General features: G+C 36.6%; 1 protein-coding gene across 2 annotated transcripts; it reads left to right on the top strand.

Moving 5' to 3' along the window:
• The first annotated feature begins 818 nt into the window (after positions 1-818).
• On the top strand, positions 819-8,575 carry LOC135157616 (uncharacterized). 2 transcript variants are annotated; one of them, XM_064113930.1, is made up of 3 exons: positions 819-941; positions 5,638-5,743; positions 6,490-8,575. In XM_064113930.1, exons 1-3 carry the CDS (start codon positions 868-870, stop codon positions 6,640-6,642), a joined length of 333 nt encoding a protein of 110 aa, XP_063970000.1. In that variant the 5' UTR covers positions 819-867; the 3' UTR covers positions 6,643-8,575. The 2 variants fall into 2 exon arrangements, with proteins under 2 accessions (XP_063970000.1, XP_063969999.1); XM_064113929.1 differs by lacking the exon at positions 819-941 and adding an exon at positions 2,896-2,990.
• Positions 8,576-18,729: the final 10,154 nt, after the last annotated feature.

Raw genomic sequence — 18,729 nt, 5'->3', positions numbered from 1 at the left:
TATTTTTAATATTTATACCCAGAATAACCGATCTAATAATTGTTCATTAAAAAATATTTGAAATTAACAAATGAAAAAAAATCAACTCGACAAATTTCCCAAAACCCCACCTTATTTTTTAAAGTGGTCACAAAATTCGAGCGGAGTTGACCTTCCTTAGAGCAACACGCTTGTGTGTTGCTGCCCTCTACGTTCGTTGGTACATACGTACAAGGCCTGGCATGGCATGGCCGCCTGGCTATATACGCTATTACTGCATTAAGCAGCGAGCGCGCTAGCGCCAGCGCGCGCAGTCTAGTCTAGCCTCGCGGGTATTATGTTGTTAACCCGTGGACTACTGAATTCTCTCACTCCCATAGGCTTAATACAGGGACTACCCGGTTCCAGTATGCAATGGACTTATACGAGATACTATCTCATTAAAACGAGATAACTATCTCATTAAAACGAGATACTATGTCGTTTTAACGAGATACTATCTCATTAAAACGAGATACTATCTCATTAAAACGAGATAACTATCTCGTTTTAACGAGATAAAAATATTTTTACAATGTCCCTTCCCGGGCTCCGTATATTTTACATCCGATTTTGATGAAATGTTCAGCATTATGCTAGTTAGATTTTTCTCTATTTATTCAATCAACATTTTCTGGGGTGGACTTGACCTTTGCGTATTCGGGGGCGATATTTCATATCAGATAGTTAAAAAGTGATCGACAAGGTTATGTAAAATGAGAATGTACTATATAGATGAAGGAAAGATGATAATTAAATTGAATAACACTTTTTTTCTCTCTCTCTCTCTCTCAGGACTCAGGATGCCCCTCAAAAGGTTTCGACCAAGATGCGTGTAACGCCTGCTCCATGTCAACGGAAGATGGCGCCCCATCATTCCTCTCATCCGATCACAGAGATTGTGACATGAAGTGTTCCTTGAGGTATTTGTAATACCTATACTCATTGGGGTTGCAGGCGTTTAATTCAATTCATTCCTTTTACTTCATTTCCAATACATAATAAAAGACATATAAATCAGATACAAATTAACGGATTTACATTTTAAAGAAATAGAGAAATAGAGCATAAAGGACATGAGGGCTGTGGTCCACATAATGATCATGCTGGGAGATTTAGTACTTACATTTTAATAATTCTCTTATGCGATATACAACAGGTTTCACAGAAGGTTTTAAAACATGACGACAACAAAACATCCCATTCCAAACATTTGTAAGTTGATACAGCTCATTAACAAATATGTATGCATATTAATGATATGGGACTAGTTTTGATTGATTGATTGAATTTATTTTTTCTTCATTTTTCAAACAAATTGACAAAGTAAGTAGGAACAAAATACTATATGAATAACAGAAATGAAAAAAAGGGAACTCACTGGAAAGCTTCGCTTGTTTATGTGAGTCCCCTGAAATAAATAACTGATTAAAATTTATCAAATACAAATAGAAATTAACAATGTTCAATAGAATATTTGAAGACTACTAATGGGGTCAAGCTTCGTATGTTTATGCACTATACAAAAATTAATACAATTAAGACAATATATTCATACCCATATACAAATATATATACATACAAGATAACGATTCAAATATTGTATGTAAGATAAATTTAACAAGACAATAGGGAAAAAACACAAAACAAAACAAAGACAGTGTACCGAAGAGGACAAGACAGGACAAAACAGGACAGAGAAACAAAAAACAAAACAAACACTACAGATAACAAGCCAAAAGACCAGAACAGACAAAACAAACAAGAAATCTGCACATCAAGAATAAAAAGAGGAGATGAAAATGTGAGGAGAGGGGAATAGAAAATAAGAAAAAAAATAAAAATAAAAAGAGAATGCTACTTAAGTAGAGACGTTGGATATCTGCGGTTTATATTTGTGGAGAAGAATTTTCTTTAACCCATTACTGAAACTAAAATGTGTCGGTTTATTGCGCACGGATTCCAAAAAGAGAGTTCCAAAGTTGTGATATATATAACTATATATAGTTTTCGGAAGGGCAATCACTGACACAACATCTTTTGTGGAGCGTTGTGGCCCATTGGATTAGTCTCCGGACTTTGAAACAGAGGGTCATGGGTTCAAATCCCAGCCATGGCATAATTTCCTTCAGCAAGGAATTCATCCATAGTGTGCTGCACTCGACCCAGGTGAGGTAAATGGGTACCGACAGGAAGTAATTCCTCAAAAAGCTGCGTGCATCTGAATAGGTAGCCAAGCTTAGCCGGGTAATAATAATAGCAGGGCCCGCTGGGAGAACAATTTTCGGAACTGAAGTGGCTACCCTGGGTAAATATACCGTTATTATTATTATCATCATCATCTTTTCAGAAAAATGAATGTAAAATTAGTTCCTATCCAATTTAAAAAGCATGAAAAAGAAATGTAATTTGCGAAAAAAGGGGGGCTTATATAGATCGATTTTCATCCTTTCTAGATATGGACTCCGGAGCCATGATCAACGAATGTGGCTACTGCGTCCTCGGTGGCAGTGGCGTACCTAGGATTTTTCACAGGGGGGGGGGCAAAATCGGCCGCCAAAAAATTTGACAAGCAAAAAAAAGGTTTTCGTACCAGAAAAAAATTTGACAAGCAAAAAAAAAAAGGTCTTCAATAAAAAAATTAAGGTTTCCGTAACAGAAAAAAATTTGACAAGCAAAAAAAAAAAAAAAAAGGTCTTCAAGTTCGTCAGGGAGGGCAATAAAGGTCTTCAAGCTCGTCAGGGGGGGGCAAAAAAGGTCTTTTAAGCTCGTCAGGGGGGGGGGGGCAGGTATATGTCTTTTGTATGGGTTGTGGCTCGTCAGTTGGGGCAGAGTGCCCCCCTGCCCCCCCCCCCCCCCGTAGGTACGCTAGTGCTCGGTGGTACAGGGCTAGATATGAATGAAGGTTTGAATGAATGCAACGAATGCGGAGAAGACACGTCATGCATAGGATGTGACGGAGAGCCAAACAGGTACGTCAACAAATGCAATCCTATACCATAGCCAATTTCTGTAGCATCAGACGCCGAAACTAGGTCTCCACGTGTACACACAAACATGCACTGCAAAAACGCCGGTGTTAATTTAACACCGGCCTAGACCACATCAGAGAGGTGTTGAAACAACACCAGTTTGGCGTTAGACTAACACCCATTAAACCAATATCGATTTGATTCTTAACTGGTGTTTCCGCGCTTCTCTGGTGAGGACCGATATAGATACCGGGCTAATGTTAAATTAACACCGGCGCTTTTTGCAGTGTATATAAACACAAGATTTCAGAATAGTGCTTTTCCAAGTCTCACACAACATTATCAAACAAATACCATATACCATGCAAAATGAGTTTGTAATCGTATATGCCAAGGGAGCGCCCCTCAACATTTCGCTTATTATTACGTCATGGCGAAGAAGAATGAAACGAATCCTAAACTTCTCCATTTTATTTCATTTTGCTTTTGTTTTTTCTCCCTTTTCCTTTCCCTTCTTCTCATGCATTATTTTATGGGGGTGGGTGAAGCGTAGCTGAGTGTGTGATTATTTTGTGTGTGTGTATTTTATTATAAATTTCTCAACTTATTTTGATTTAATGGTAGTGTAAAGGAAAAAAATCATGTGCAACTTGATATTTATCTATAGATTATAACTCTGTATGTGCTTTATATTCATATTCATAGAGATTTCCAGAAGTTGCTTTGCTGTATAACTATTCCCTTTGTGATAATAAATTATTAAAGAAGAATGTACAGATTAATTTGAAGTTTACTTTTGGAATAATCAATTTAAAATGTTTATGTATGAATTCTGATTCAATAATGTTAACGATTTCATGTTATTCATTATTTTCACATGTTATTATAATGAGGAAGAAACAAAGTTTTATTTGAAAAAGTCCTTTATTCTATACGTATTTCAGAACAATGTAGAGTATTTACTTTTTTTTCGCAATTTCGAATAAAATCGATTTTACAAACAAGGAGCACTGATTTTTTTAAGTTACTTTGGCTAACAGGATGATGCCCTTGTATTGAAAAAAAGCAGTTTTAAAGACTAAGAAAGTTAGGCCATTTAATTAGTTTGTTGCAATCATTGTATCGAAGTATTCGGATAATTATTTGTAACATTATCCGGTGTTTTTTATTATTATTAATATCTGAATTGGATCATGGCTCTGGCAATTTTCAGTCGATCATAATAAATACCCAATATGCTTGCGACGAGCGGGCGTTGTTAGCCTTACTGTATTCCGGGTTGTATTCATATTCATACTTTTACTTCCACTATTGCTATCATTGTTATTGTCATTGTTACTACTACAATCTTTACCAGTATTTTGTCTTTTATTTTATTTCATTTTCATTATCAATAGGAAGAATGTATTAATCGTTCCTCCAATATTAACAAACAACATATGGTGAACATTCCTTTGCTCATGCAGCCCCTGTTCAAATTCCTTTAAAAATACAGTTGATTCAGTTGACAAATTCAAAACGGCCCTTGAAACCTACTTATCAAAATTGTAACTCAACAGTGTGAACTCACCGACACATCTGTTTTTTCCATTTATTTCTGAAGCGCATAGAAATATATTTATCATGTGTTAAGCGCTATATAAAAACTGACTATACTAACATTTGTATCATTATCATCCTTACTATCACAATTATCATTTTTGTCTCACCTGCATAGCAGAGTGAAACTATAGGCGCAGCTTTTCCGACGGCGGCGGCGGCGTCAACACCAAATCTTAACCGAAGGTTAAGTTTTTGAAATGACAACATAACTTAGAAAGTATATGGACCTAGTTCATGAAACTTGGCCATAATGTTAATCAAGTATTACTGAACATCCTGCCTGAGTTTCATGTCACATGACAAAGGTAAAAGGTCATTTAGGGTCAATGAACTTAGACCATGTTGGGGGAATCAACATCAAAATCTTAACCTAAGGTTAAGTTTTTGCAATGTCATCATAACTTAGAAAATATAAAGACCTAGTTCATGAAACTTGGACATTTAAGGTTAATCAAGTATCACTGAACATCTTGTGCAAGGTTCAGGTCACATGATTAAGGTCAAAGGTCATTTAGGGTCAATGAACTTTGGCCGAATTGGGGGTATCTGTTGAATTACCATCATAACTTTGAAAGTTTATTGGTCTAGTTCATAAAACATGGACATAAGAGTAATCAAGTATCACTGAACATCCTGTGCGCATTTCAAGTCACATGACCAAGGTTAAAGGTTAATGAACTTTGGCCATAATGGGGGTATCTGTTGAATTACCATCATAACTTTGAAAGTTTATGGATCTGACTAAAGAAACCTGGACATAAGAGTAATCAAGTATCACTGAACATCCTGTGCGACTTTTAGGTCACATGTTCAAGGTCAAAGGTCATGTAAGGTCAATGAACTTTGGCCATGTTGGGGGTATTTGTCGAATTACCATCATATCTCTGTAAGTGTATCACTGAACATCTTGTGCGAGTTATAGTAGTTTTCAAAGTCAGCACTGCTGCAGGTAAGACCACCAGAGGCATTCCACCTGTTGTAATTGTGTATCAATCATTTGTTGTAATTGTATGTCTTAATTTGATAATTACTTTATTTTCTTCAGTGGTGCTGTCATTGACAACTGTGATATATGTGCGGGGAATCATACTGACTGCATGATCGTTGTGACCATAAAGCCGTCAGCTGTACCTGAAAACATGGATTACAACGTAAGATATAGATCTTTGTAACTATGTAAGATGAGCAATTAGTAACAAAGCTTCTGATTGGTCAGATTCGCTCTCGTTAGGCTTATATCACTGCGCAGTTCGTTATACGGTATAAAAACGATGTAACCGTTGGATATACCCGACATTTTTTTTTACAAGGTTGATTGTGGCAGAAGCGCATAAAGCAGAACAAATTGTGGGGCCAGACATGGCGTATGGGGCAAAACTTATTTTATGGATTTTTCATTAATAGTCAGAACATTGTTTCATATTTCACTCATATTCCTTAACTTTCCGTTTCTTTCACCTTCTCCCTTTTTTCTTGGTTGTGAATTGTTTTAGGTATCCATGGGCCTCTTAGGCCCCCACTGTCTGTACGTCATTGCTTTGTTTAAAAACTCCTGAGCCCCATTTTGCCAATGACAATTATTGCCCCGGTGGGTGTTTTATAAATATGTTAGTTAGTTAAGAGCGACTTTAAGAACGACTAGTGAACCTTTCTTACGCTCTAAATAATCACCAATGAACATTTAATGGTTTATATAATTTACCACAAGAAATGATCACCAGTCGCCTTAACTTGCGATCAGCTATATGAAACGGCCCCCAGGATACGGCGACGAATATCTCGATCAAAACACTCACACCATATTTATGTTGTAGAAATAAAAGTCAAGAGAAAAGAGAAAATTTAACATCCTTCATTTTTAAATTTTGCAATCTTATTTTACTGTATTTCCTCCTAGATAACGGTGCATGGAGCCGGGTTTCACCAACATCCGACACCCGTCTGTCTATACACCCGGGTATCCGACTCCGAGGAATTCAATGCAACCATGAAGGTTATGGACCCATCCATGGGATATTGTCGGGCTAACTTAGAGCCTGGTAGGAATTGATGATAATAATAATAATAATAATAATAGGCATTTATATAGCGCCATCTATCTAGAAATATTATATTCCGAGGCGCACAAGAAAAGAAAGAAAGTTTGGATGAGTGTCAAAGTGCCAATAACTAATACCGTTAGAAAAGATAAGACTTCAGTTTAGATTTGAAGGTCTCCAGTGATGGTATCATTCTTAAATATAACGGCAAATTATTCCAGAGAGAAGGTGCTGAGGCAGAGAAAGCTCTGATTGATGATCAGAAATAATGATGATGATGGTGATGGTGGTGGTAGCGGTGGTGGTGGTGGTAGTAGTGGTGGTCATAATGATGGTTTTAGTTGTGATGTTGTGACAGTGTATATATTATCTATCTATTATTATATATTATCCTGTATAAAGATTTTAGATAGATAGATAAATAAATAAATAAATGGCGGTCGTGGTTATGATTATGATGAGGCGGTGGAGGAGAAAGTTAATGGTGGCGTTGAAAGTGGTTGTGGTGGTAATGATGATAGAAGTAATGATGATGCTGATACTGATGAAGATGATGATTGTGGTGATGGTGGTATTAATGGTGGTGATGACGATGATGATTATGATGAAGATGATAGTAGTAGTGATGATGATGCTGATAAGGATGATGCTGATGATAATGGTAATGATGACAATGATGTCGATGACGACAATGCATTTTAAGGTGGCTGTGGTGTTGATGATATTGGTGATGATTATGATGATGCTAGTAATGATGTGGTGGTAATGATGATGATGATGATAATGACTATTATGACGATGATGATGATGCTGATAAGAATAATGATGATGCTGGTAATGATGATGATGGTGGTGGTGGTGGTGGGGATCGGGCCCTGGGGATGATGATAATGATAATGGCGATGATAATGATGACGATGATGCTGATAAAAATGATACTAGCAATGATGATGATGATGATAATGATGGTAATGATGATGATTATAATGATAAAGATGACGACGACGATGATTCATTGATTGATGGTAATGCTGAAGGTGAGTGGTGACCATTTCTTCAAAAAGGGCCGGGCACAAGGGGTTGCTTTGAAACGTAGCAAACGCAATCCCCATTGTACGCGCTATTGATTGGTGGGGAAATAAGTTTGATTTTGAGTTACGGTCAAATAGAGTTCTTTGTGCAAAGGTCATCAGTAGGATTCTTATATTTAAACTAAATATTTCATGACAAATACAATCTTTGAAACGAACAAACCAAATAGCTTGTTAACAAACATGTTTAAAACATTTTTTCGTTAGTTTAAATATCATCGGCGAAACATTATAATAGATTTCTAATGATCTGCAGGCTCTAGTAGACCTAGTCTGCTATGCAGACTCCTTGAATCAGCTGTGATACACACACTGCAGATGTGGGTCTACAGTTGTAGACTAGGATTGACCTACTGCCTACCACCGGGTCCGGATACTACGCCATAACTTTTTACGACCCCCCTCCTCAGCTTGACATGGCTACGCTTTCTTTCAAACCAACAGGTAAACTGAGGATGATGATGGTAACGATGGTGGTGATGACGATGATGGTGGTGGTGGTGGTGGCGATGGTGATGATGATGGTGGTGATGACGATGATGGTGCTGATTGTGGTGATAATGGTGATGGTGATGGTGTGGTGGTAGTGATGATGATCCTGATAATAATTATGACTGATCATGGTGATGATGGTGACGGTAGTGGTGGTGAAGATGACGATGGTAATGATGATGATGATTTATGATGACAGTGAAAACGATGATGATGGAAATGAGGAAGATTATGGGGATGATAGTTTATGCTGATGATGCTCAGGAAATAATTTTGTTGATGATGATAAAGAAGATGATAACGAGGAGGAAGATGTTGATAATAATGATTATGACGACGATGATGATGACGATAACGGTAATGTTAATGGTGATGATATTTATGGATATAATCACAATGATTCTGATTATGATGATTAATATGATTACGCATGCAATAAAACTCTCCAAGGACAGTTTCGCGAGTCATTATTTCGGCGGATATTATCACTATTTTGACTTCTTGTCTCCCTTGTAAAAAAAAAAGAGATAATTTTCCATAGCCCTTATTTTTTTTCCAAACTGTTGTCGTGTTCATGGCTGTGGTGGTCATGTGGTGCTGATTTTAACGTGATAACTAAAGGCTCGGTTTCACTGCACTTACGGATGCAAAGAGGATGTAAAACGTAAAAAAAATCTTGCTATCTGTCATGTCTGTTGGAAAATGCTATCCATCCGTTGTGTACTCATTGCATACAGGTAATACATAAATAAATAAATTAATTAATTTATTAATTAATAAATAAATATAAATAATGACTAAATAAATAAATAAAAGTAGAAAGAAGATAGTAAGTAAGTAAATAAATGAATATATTAATAAATAAATAAATAAATGAGTAAATGAATAAATAAATAGATAAATGGATGAATAAATAAATAAAGGAAGACAAAAAGAAAATAGCAACATTTTTTTCTTTTTTTTTACGGTCAGTCAGACAGATGAGGGAAACATAAGATTGTTTCAGGCCCCGTAATTCATGTAATTGGCTTAAAGTTGACCGTGTTCCAGTCGTGCGTCAAGTCATGCGTAACTAAACGAACAGCTTTACGAAACGCCCACTGTAGGCGATTTGCCACCAAAGCCAAGGTCCCCACTCAGGCAATTAAAAATTGATCTACTTTTACTCTAAAGGTCAGGGAGAAGCAGTGGTAATTATGATAATCGATATCCGGTGTTAGTTTGTATGGGCAAAGACCCTTGGTTTGCGCGTAGTGCATTATGCTGAGTCTGAAGTAGGAGACTAGATTGGCTCATAACGCTGTTGCTGATTCTACACACAGACACACCCTCACACACACACACACACACACACACACACACAACCACGTCATAGTGTATGGAGTCCAGTCTCCACCTTAAGCCCGGCGCACACTATGCGATTCGTTGCGATCCGGCTTTCAAAGAAATTGTAATATTATTTGATACGAACATTCTAACCAATAAAGTCTCAGCGATTAGAGTTTCAGAAAAGGACATTCAGGCTATTTCGCGCCTCCATGAAGTAATAAAAGCAAATGCAATTCCAAATCTTAATGACGTCATCATCGGCTGCGAATTGATGCCGATTTAGACTTTGCTCCGACCACAGGCCTTGCCGCAAAGCAAAATCATGATTTGATTGTTCTGAACATAATGCCAAACTTCAAATGTAATAACTTTACTTCTTGGAAATTTCACATTCCAAGCAAAATGCGATTATTATTTTATAAATCGTGTCGTATCGGATGACATATAACCCCAATTATGCGGCTAATAGCAGCATAATTTGGTCGTAAAATCGGAGGAGGACCAGAGTTATCCGCATTATTTTGATGCTGCAATTGAGGGGGCTAAAAAGGCATTCCTGTTACGTCACACGGTGACATCTCCAGCCACAATGACCCGACCACAACAGAAACCTTGATGACTATTAAATAACTGCTATACTGACCCATTTTTTTGTCTTATTTTCTTTGTTTAAAATATTCTAAGTTGGGGAAGGAATATTTTATCAAATACTTTTCATACGTTTCTATAACCTTGTCCTCTGTAACAGGTGGATTTATAGAATATTAGTTACGTTTGCAACAATGATTCACTCGATCATGCGAAAAGTAGATTAAAAAAAAACCCAGGGGGTTTAGTTTGTTTCTGAAACCAATTAAAGTTACTCACAGTTCGTGTGATATTTGACTTTTTAGAATTAGATTGTGAACATCGTGAAATTCTAACAAAAAAATTCACGAAAAAAAAGTGTTTCACATTGTTACTGTCGTTATCACTAATATCGTCATCATCCTCCTCCTCTAAATAGCTATCATCATCATCACCACCACCTCCATCGTCACTAACACCACTATCATCATCGCCACCATCATAATTGCCATCCCTCCACCACCATCATCGCCGTCATCGTCATCATCATCATCAGCAGCAGCACTATAATCACCATCATCATCTTCACCATCATCATCATCATCATCAACATCATCATTATCATCATCACCAGCATCGTCATCATCATCATCATTACCATCTTTATAATCGTCACCACCACCACCATCATCATCACATCATCAGCACCATCATCATCAGTATCCGCGGCAGCATGCATAATTGCTATACCTGTGTAGTAATTCGTAACAAGACTCAATGCAATCAATAAAACTCGTATTTAAAAAAAGGGAAGGGCCCCCCAATCTGCGATCAACCTTCGTTAAACTCATCGGCTCAATCATGATAATGGCCTTCAGCAAATTTCCCATTTCCACTGTGGCAGGCATCGAAACAGTGCCTGATTAATCATCGGCAATGCTCAGTCACACTGCCGAATGCGACCCAGACCGATCAAACGTATTACGTTATTTCCAATGACGTACCATCGGTCGGTTTGGAGTCGGATGTGTTGGTGTGACCGGACATTGTGCTGCAGTCACACTAGGGAAACCGACTCTAGACCGATCAAAGCTATTACGTTATTTCCAATGGGATATCATAGGTCGGTTTGGAATCGGTTTCGTAGGTGTGACTGCAGGCGTTAATAATGACTTCGTCCATTACATGTATTGCTAGGAGATCGGTCGCATAGCAGCGAACTGAAAGTCAATTCAATCTATCAATTTCCATTTTATCGATGACAGAACTCGCTAAATTCAAATCGCAGGGCCCTTTTTTTTGTATCGCACATCCGTTTATTCCCGATTAGTTTATGCATAACTGTGGTCTTCCTTATGGCAGCTTCAGACACTTCACAATTCTTCATCTGTACATTATGGGATAGTCCTTTTGTGGGGCCACAACGATGATAGAACGGTTTATTTCCAATTCGTCTAATGCCAGATGGTCCATTTGCCAACTCGTCTACTATCATTTGGTCTACCATCAGTTCGTCCACTCACCAAATGATGTACTTTCATTTAGGCTCATGCCATTCCGTCTAACAACCAGTTGGATCAATACCCATTTAGTCAATATACCATTTGGTCTAATTACACTAAAGTGTTCATTGTGCAAAATGGATGTAAAGATAATGGGTATCAGACCAACTAGTTACTGACCAACTGGTTATTAGACGAAATGGTAAAAGACGAACTGGTGACTAGACGAAGTGATGATTGGACCAAATGGTTATTGGGCCAAATGGTTGTTAGACGAAATGTTGGACGGAATGGCATTAGACTAAATGAAGGTAGACCATGTGGTGAGTGGACGAAGTGGCAATTTACCGATAGAACTTGGCTCCAAACCCAGGTATTTGGGAGTTGCTTGTTTTGATCAAGGACAATATTACGGGACAGTTTTCTCATTACCATTAGGTTTTAATTGGAATATTTGATCCTTCACAGCTTTGTTTATATAGGCTTCCAATGTGGTCTTATTGTAAGGGGTTTCTCATCTTTTAAAAGGGATGCAGACAAAGTCATGACGGGATGATTATCTGAACATATACCTTTAACCTTCCATAGACATCGAGAAGCGTGTTTCTCTTATTCAAATCGAAGAGAGCAAATCAAGTATGATATTTGAAATTTAAGACGTAGAAAATACCTTCCGGTGGCACCACTTAGTCGTAAAATTACCGTTAATCTAGCACAATGGTGTATTCTTATAAGCCTGAGGCAATTGTCTACTTAAGTGAAAGTTAAGTCCATCCTCATGGTTGCTTTATCCAAAGCGGAAATGCGATTATCAAGGTTAAATGAGGTATAGGGCAATTGAAATATTGGTATCAGTAAAAGATTAATGAGAGGATAATCCGATTGTGAGAAATGATTATCCCATAAAGAGATTACATAAAGAGATAAATCAATAGAATAGCGGTGGTTATCAGTGACTATTTCATGCTGTTTTCAAGATCAAGTTGTTGCACGCAAAATAATAAAATTAATCTCCCCCATCTTCGCCTTCTTCTATTCCTCCTCTTGCTACTACTTCTTCTACTTCTACAACTACTATACTACTACTACTATATACTACTACTACTACTACTACTACTATACTATTACTACTACTACACCAACTACTACGACTACTAATTCTGCTGCTGCTGCTACTACTACTTCTACTACTACTTCTACTACTACTACTAGTACTACTACTATACTACTACTACTATACTAAACTACTGGTAGTAGTAGTACTACTACTACTACTACTACTACTACTACTATTTCGACGACGAGTATTACTAAGCCTACTCCTCAACTAATTTTCCTCGTTCCTATCTCCTACTACTAATGACGATATTATTCATCACTGGCGTATAGATGGGCGCTTGGGGTCATGTGCCCCCCCCTTCATATCTACCATCAAGACACAATGTAAAAAAGGGAATGGAAAACGAATGTAATATCATATTATCTAGATATATTGTCAAGATCTATCCTCAAATTTATAGTTTTTCGTATCAAGAGGGGTTAGAATATTTTCTCGTTCGCTTCACTCGTGGCTCGTGAACTAACGAACTCTCCTATTTTGCCATGATCTACATAATTAATCATCGAAAAAATAGGTCAGTAAACCATCTGTTTGTCTCTGGAACTATTACAGTCAACAATTTGTCAAGTCTTACTCTCCTTTGTCGGTCATACAACAGAGGATCAAGTTTTCACCAATTCCCAAAGAAATTTTGAAACTTAAACCGTCATGGGACATTAGTTTATGATAGATTCGACTTCTAATACAGGGCTGTTCTTTGTCAACATGTCAAATTTAAAACCACTATTGTTCATAGTATTTACCATGTTTATACAACTCTGACCATTACGGGACGTTGCGTTTGAACGCATCTGAACGAGTCGAGGCGCTTCAATAACATCACGAAATTTTATATTTGTCAAATTGCATTGTGGATAACTTTAGATATTTTCAAATTATGAAACGTTGACCGATAAAGTCTATATTGTGACATTGAATTTGAATACGTTTGACCTTTATAGTTCTATGGGTCAATAATGACATTGACTTCTTTATCAAATACAATAATTCACCTACGTTAATTGTTACGCAGTCAGGCTGTCACTTTCCGCAAGACGGAATATTGAAAAAGCTTCTTAAAAAAAAAAAGGAAATAGACTTCGAAACAAGAATAGGAGATACGGTCTTGGATCTGCACTTTGATTAAGTGGGCCACTTGAGAAATGATCACCTATTCCCCTATTTTATTCAATTTTTTTCGGTGCATACTCTTAAAGGGGTAGTTTGTCGATGTCGATAAGACTAAGACAATGCTACTTGGTTCACGTCAAAGAATCTGCACATTGCAAGATAAAAACTTAGATATTATTATAGACGGAAAATAGCATGTGTAAATGAATATAAATGTCTTGGGGTCATTATTGACTCATATCTAGACTTTAGAAGTCATACAAACAAAGTTGCAAAAGATGTTAAAGGTATTGTTTAACTTTGTGAGCAGCCGATTTAAAAAATTCTCAAACCAAGATGAAACATGTGTACAAGTGCATGTATTAGAACTAATAAACCCTGAAAACAACCATTATTGAGAATGAAAAGCTAAAACTACAAGGCAAACCCCGATTTTGTAAATAGGCGTCTACACATAAGTGTATGGGATGAAATTAAGATGGTGTTTTCGGTCACTTTATATTTCAATTTTTTAAGCACTAAATAATTATTTTCGAACGCAATTTTTTCTGGGTATCATTTTTGTAACATAGCACACACACAGGTGACAAGTGTGACCTTCTAGCTCAGATTTTATAAAAGTCAAACCAATGTTAACCAATCACTTTAAACAAAAGTTGGGTATTTTGAGGAGACTGAGATCTACCTTCTCCGCTGAACAATTGTCACATATTTACTGGGGGTATATAATGCCCCATATGCTCTATTGTTGTAATGTATAGACAGGGAGAAGTGATGTCAATTACGATATCCTTAATCGCCTACATAAAAGGACAGCATACACACTTAACCTGGGAAACCCCGTCCAATGAAGTATTTAATAAATTATCTTGGCCAACATTGGACAAACTCTTTTGGAAATCTGCCTGTTGCACAATGTTTAAAAAAATTCATGAACTTGCCCCACCTATACTTTCACGTAGAAGTGTACGTCTAGACACCGTACTAATGAGGAACTCTAGACGATCAAATAAAATGATTTTGAGACTCCCAAAATGTTCCACCTCTTTCTATCAAAACTCTATCCTTTATTCAGGCGCCACAAAGTGGAACAACCTTCCGGACGCTACGCGGCTAGAAAATCGACCAGCTTCCTTTAAATTACTCCTAAAATGATATAATGCAATCACAGATAGGAATATGACATCACTTCTCATACTTACAGCCCATGTTACATGTATTATTTTTTATTATGAATGCATGATCACTTCCTCAATTGGGTTTTTATCTTATGCTATATATACATAAGAATAGATTATGCTTGATTGGTCATATATTACATAATTTTATTTGCTCCTCTCACTCTCTCCCTCTCTGTTTGCCTCTGCCCCATTTCTCTCTCTCCTTCTCTCTCCCTCTCTCCCTCGCTCTCGCTCTCTTTCTCCCTCTCTTACCATGTCATTTTACTTTCTCATTCTGAATCTTATTTTGATGTGCATATATGTCTTCTTTACTTATGTTTTCTTTATGTTATGAATCATATGTTTTAGGTAATAATGCAGAGCCCTGTTGAAGACCAGCGATTTTAATAAACGTTTTAATTGTACATATTGTATAATTTTGCATATTTGTTTGTATAAAGCTGAACAGGCTACTCTGGATAAAGATTTGAAATAAATAAATAAAATAAATAAATAAAAATAGCAGGAAAAATAATAAAAAAATATTGGTGAGGGTTTGATGAAAATCCATTAAACATTACGAAAGTTGTTAGAATATAGTTTTTGATTTGTGACGTCATACACGAGCGGCTGTTCCATTTGTTATGTAATATAAAATGTATTAATATCATTTCTAATGGTTCGTGATGACTTATTTTTTATTTTCATTTTAGGAGCGCGTGTGAAATGATTTATGTATTGATATACGGAAGGTACAATAAAAACCGTTTTCTATTTTCTGAGAAAATGACATTTCATTGATTTCTACAACACTATCTGAAGGAAAGCTGCTCGTATATGATGTCACGAATAAAAAAATCTAATAATTGATTTTATTCTTTGATGGATTTTCCTCAAACCTTCGCCAATATTTGTTATTATTTTTATTTCTGTGATTTTTACAATAAGGTTTTTTTCAGGGTGAACCTTTAATTCAATAATATTGGGAAAGTAAAGGTTAACATGCTGACTTGATCGACATGTCCAATCGAATTGAATGTGTTTCTTGAGAAGAAAAATGAGATTGATTTTAAACAAATCGACCCCTCGCTTTCAGGGAGTTGAAGTGGCGTTCTGTGACGATATGACGTCAATATATAGGAAGTGGCGTCCTCTTCATTGAAATGTTGAAACACAGACATAAATAACCTATTTGACCAAAAGTAAAATTCTAGTACTGAAATACAGGAAGTTCACTTTCACAATGTTATACTTGTATTACTGTTATATTTCGGTACTTTTTTTCTCCAAATAATGCGGAAGAAAATGAATATATACAGCAAAAAGAATCGTCATCACCTCGAATTTCAAATGCATCAATATTTGTATGTAGTCGTATAAATTATATACTCAGTTAAATTATTTTAATGCTAAGAAATATTGAACACTATACCACGAATTATGTTGATTAAGACTAAAAATAATTAATAGGCCTATACTACGTTTCAAAATACCAATGCAGTTTCCTTTTACATGTCATCTTTTTACAGGCCATCCACTGTGTGACGGGGGGGGGGGGGGGGGGGGGAGGGGGTGCAGTGAAATTATATTACACATTTATGACTAAAATTCATACTTCATTTCACATTTTGGCTTTATTCTTTTCAGTGCAGGAGACTTTCACAGGTCATTCAACTCTGTGTCTGTGGGACAATGCCCTTTGAAATAAAACTATACTTTTATCTCCTAAATTCATGATTTATTTCACAGTTTACGGTTTGTTTCTTGGTAGAACCATATATTTCAATACTCTGATCGATGTATAATTTTCAACAGAGGATGTGACATAAATGTTAAATCAATCCTATTTTCGTCTGCTTTAACGATAAAAACTGAGCTCAAGGCACGTAGCGTTTAGGCATTAGAACTTGGAAGTGTTCCAAGTTCCTGAATTCATGATATAAAGTGGAAATGTGACCAGAGTATAACATTAGAAGAGGCTTATATTTCTTCACCCTCGATCAAATAGAAGTTTTGTTTACCACATTTTTCGCTGTAGTTCAAACCTGGTTTTAAATATATATATATTTTTTTTTTTACATACAACCACACAGCAAAAACTATGGTTTTAATCGGTGTACATAATTACAGAGGACGTCATCCACTATTACTGATTAACACAGTTGAAGTAAAATGTTTCCTAGGTAATTGGTTATACCAGCTTGGCGTTTATCAGATAAACTGCTGCCCTGCCGAGTTCCTACGGGAGTTACCATGGCAAGAAACAGAAACAGGACCAGTGTATAAAGAGGACTACACCAGTCCTTTTACTCTGGTGTTGACCAGTGTATAAAGAGGACTACATTAGTCATTTTAATCTGGTGTTGACCAGTATGCATAGAGGACTACACCAGTCATTTGTCTGGTGTTGACCAGTGTACATATAGAGGACTACACCAGTTGTTTTACTCTGGTGTTGACCAGTATACATAGATGACTACATCAGTCATTTTAATCGGGTGTTGACCAGTGTAAATAGAGGACTACACCAGATATTTTACTAGAGTGTTGACCAGTGTACATAGAGGACTACATCAGATATTTTACTATAGTGTTGACAGTGTACATATAGAGGACTACACCAGTTATTTTACCCTGGTGTTGACCAGTGTACATATAGGACTACATCAGCCATTTTAATCTGGTGCTGACCAGTGTACAGTAAAGACTACACCAGTCCTTTTAATGTGGTGTTGATCAGTGTACATAAAGGACTTCACCAGTCATTTTACTCTGGTGTTGACCAGTGTACACAGAGGTCTTCACCAGTCATCTTAATCTGGTGTTGACCAGTGTACATAGAGGACTACACCAATCACTTTACTGTTTAGCTTGAAATAGAGGTCCAGGACTTCCTAACCAAGCAACTTGAGAATGTAATATTAAAGAAAATGTATGTTCATAGGGGGTTTAGTTGCCCCTGTAACTTCAAATTCCTCGAGTACTACTCATGCGGAGATTAGAGTTTCTAGGATAAAAGGAAACCGCACTTTTACAGTGTCTTTTTTCTATTAAACCAGGATCAAAAGAATTCATATCCCATTCAATGTTCAAATAGTTCTATTGTTATGTTCGGGATTACATTTTTTTTCAACTCCACCACCATAAATTTCCACGTACATGTGGGACTAAGAATGTTATATTGCCTTTCGGTCATGCAGTATATGGTGTCAAAAGTAGGTCACAATTTTGAGAAAGAGGATATTGAGTGGAGAAAATGGTTTTGAAGGTGGAATAATGCTTATTGAATAAGAATAACAATATTTGGTCACATAACAAATGAAAAGAAATGATCCGTGTGCTTTTCAGATGACAAAAGACCAAAGTCCATGCGCAAATATCTCCCAGTGGTATTTTCATTTAATATGTAATATCTATAGCGTAGCGTATTCTGAAAATTTAAGCTAAACGAAATTTACGACTTACGTTGTGGAAAATGGTACGTTTGGGTAGGGCTTAAAGACATTGCACCAACATGCCAAATAAAAAAAAAACCCAATAAAAATAAGAGGAAGACGAAAATTAAGAGAGAAAGCCGAAGGAAGAGGGGGGTGGGGGGAGGGTAGAAAATGGTGAAAGAAAAATGACAAGAAATTCGACATTGTTCGAGGGTGGAGGAAGAGGAGAAGAAGCTATATGAGAGCAATTTCAACACAAGTGGATCCTGGGTCTTTATGTAAAAGGACTT

The sequence above is a fragment of the Lytechinus pictus genome, chromosome 19 (genome assembly GCF_037042905.1).
Source record: "Lytechinus pictus isolate F3 Inbred chromosome 19, Lp3.0, whole genome shotgun sequence".
In the NCBI taxonomy this organism is placed as follows: Eukaryota; Metazoa; Echinodermata; class Echinoidea; order Temnopleuroida; family Toxopneustidae; genus Lytechinus; species Lytechinus pictus.
The sequence above is the reverse complement of the archived record's forward strand: the minus strand, read 5'-3'. Positions and strand labels throughout refer to the sequence as shown.

Excerpts from the sequence above, each read along its gene's own strand:
- LOC135157616 (XM_064113929.1), top strand. The coding sequence starts at position 2,914 with ATGAATGAAGGTTTGAATGAATGCAACGAATGCGGAGAAGACACGTCA. Across the intron at positions 2,991-5,637 it reads TGTGACGGAGAGCCAAACAG|TGGTGCTGTCATTGACAACT; the intron begins GTACGTCAACAA and ends TATTTTCTTCAG. Across the intron at positions 5,744-6,489 it reads CTGAAAACATGGATTACAAC|ATAACGGTGCATGGAGCCGG; the intron begins GTAAGATATAGA and ends ATTTCCTCCTAG.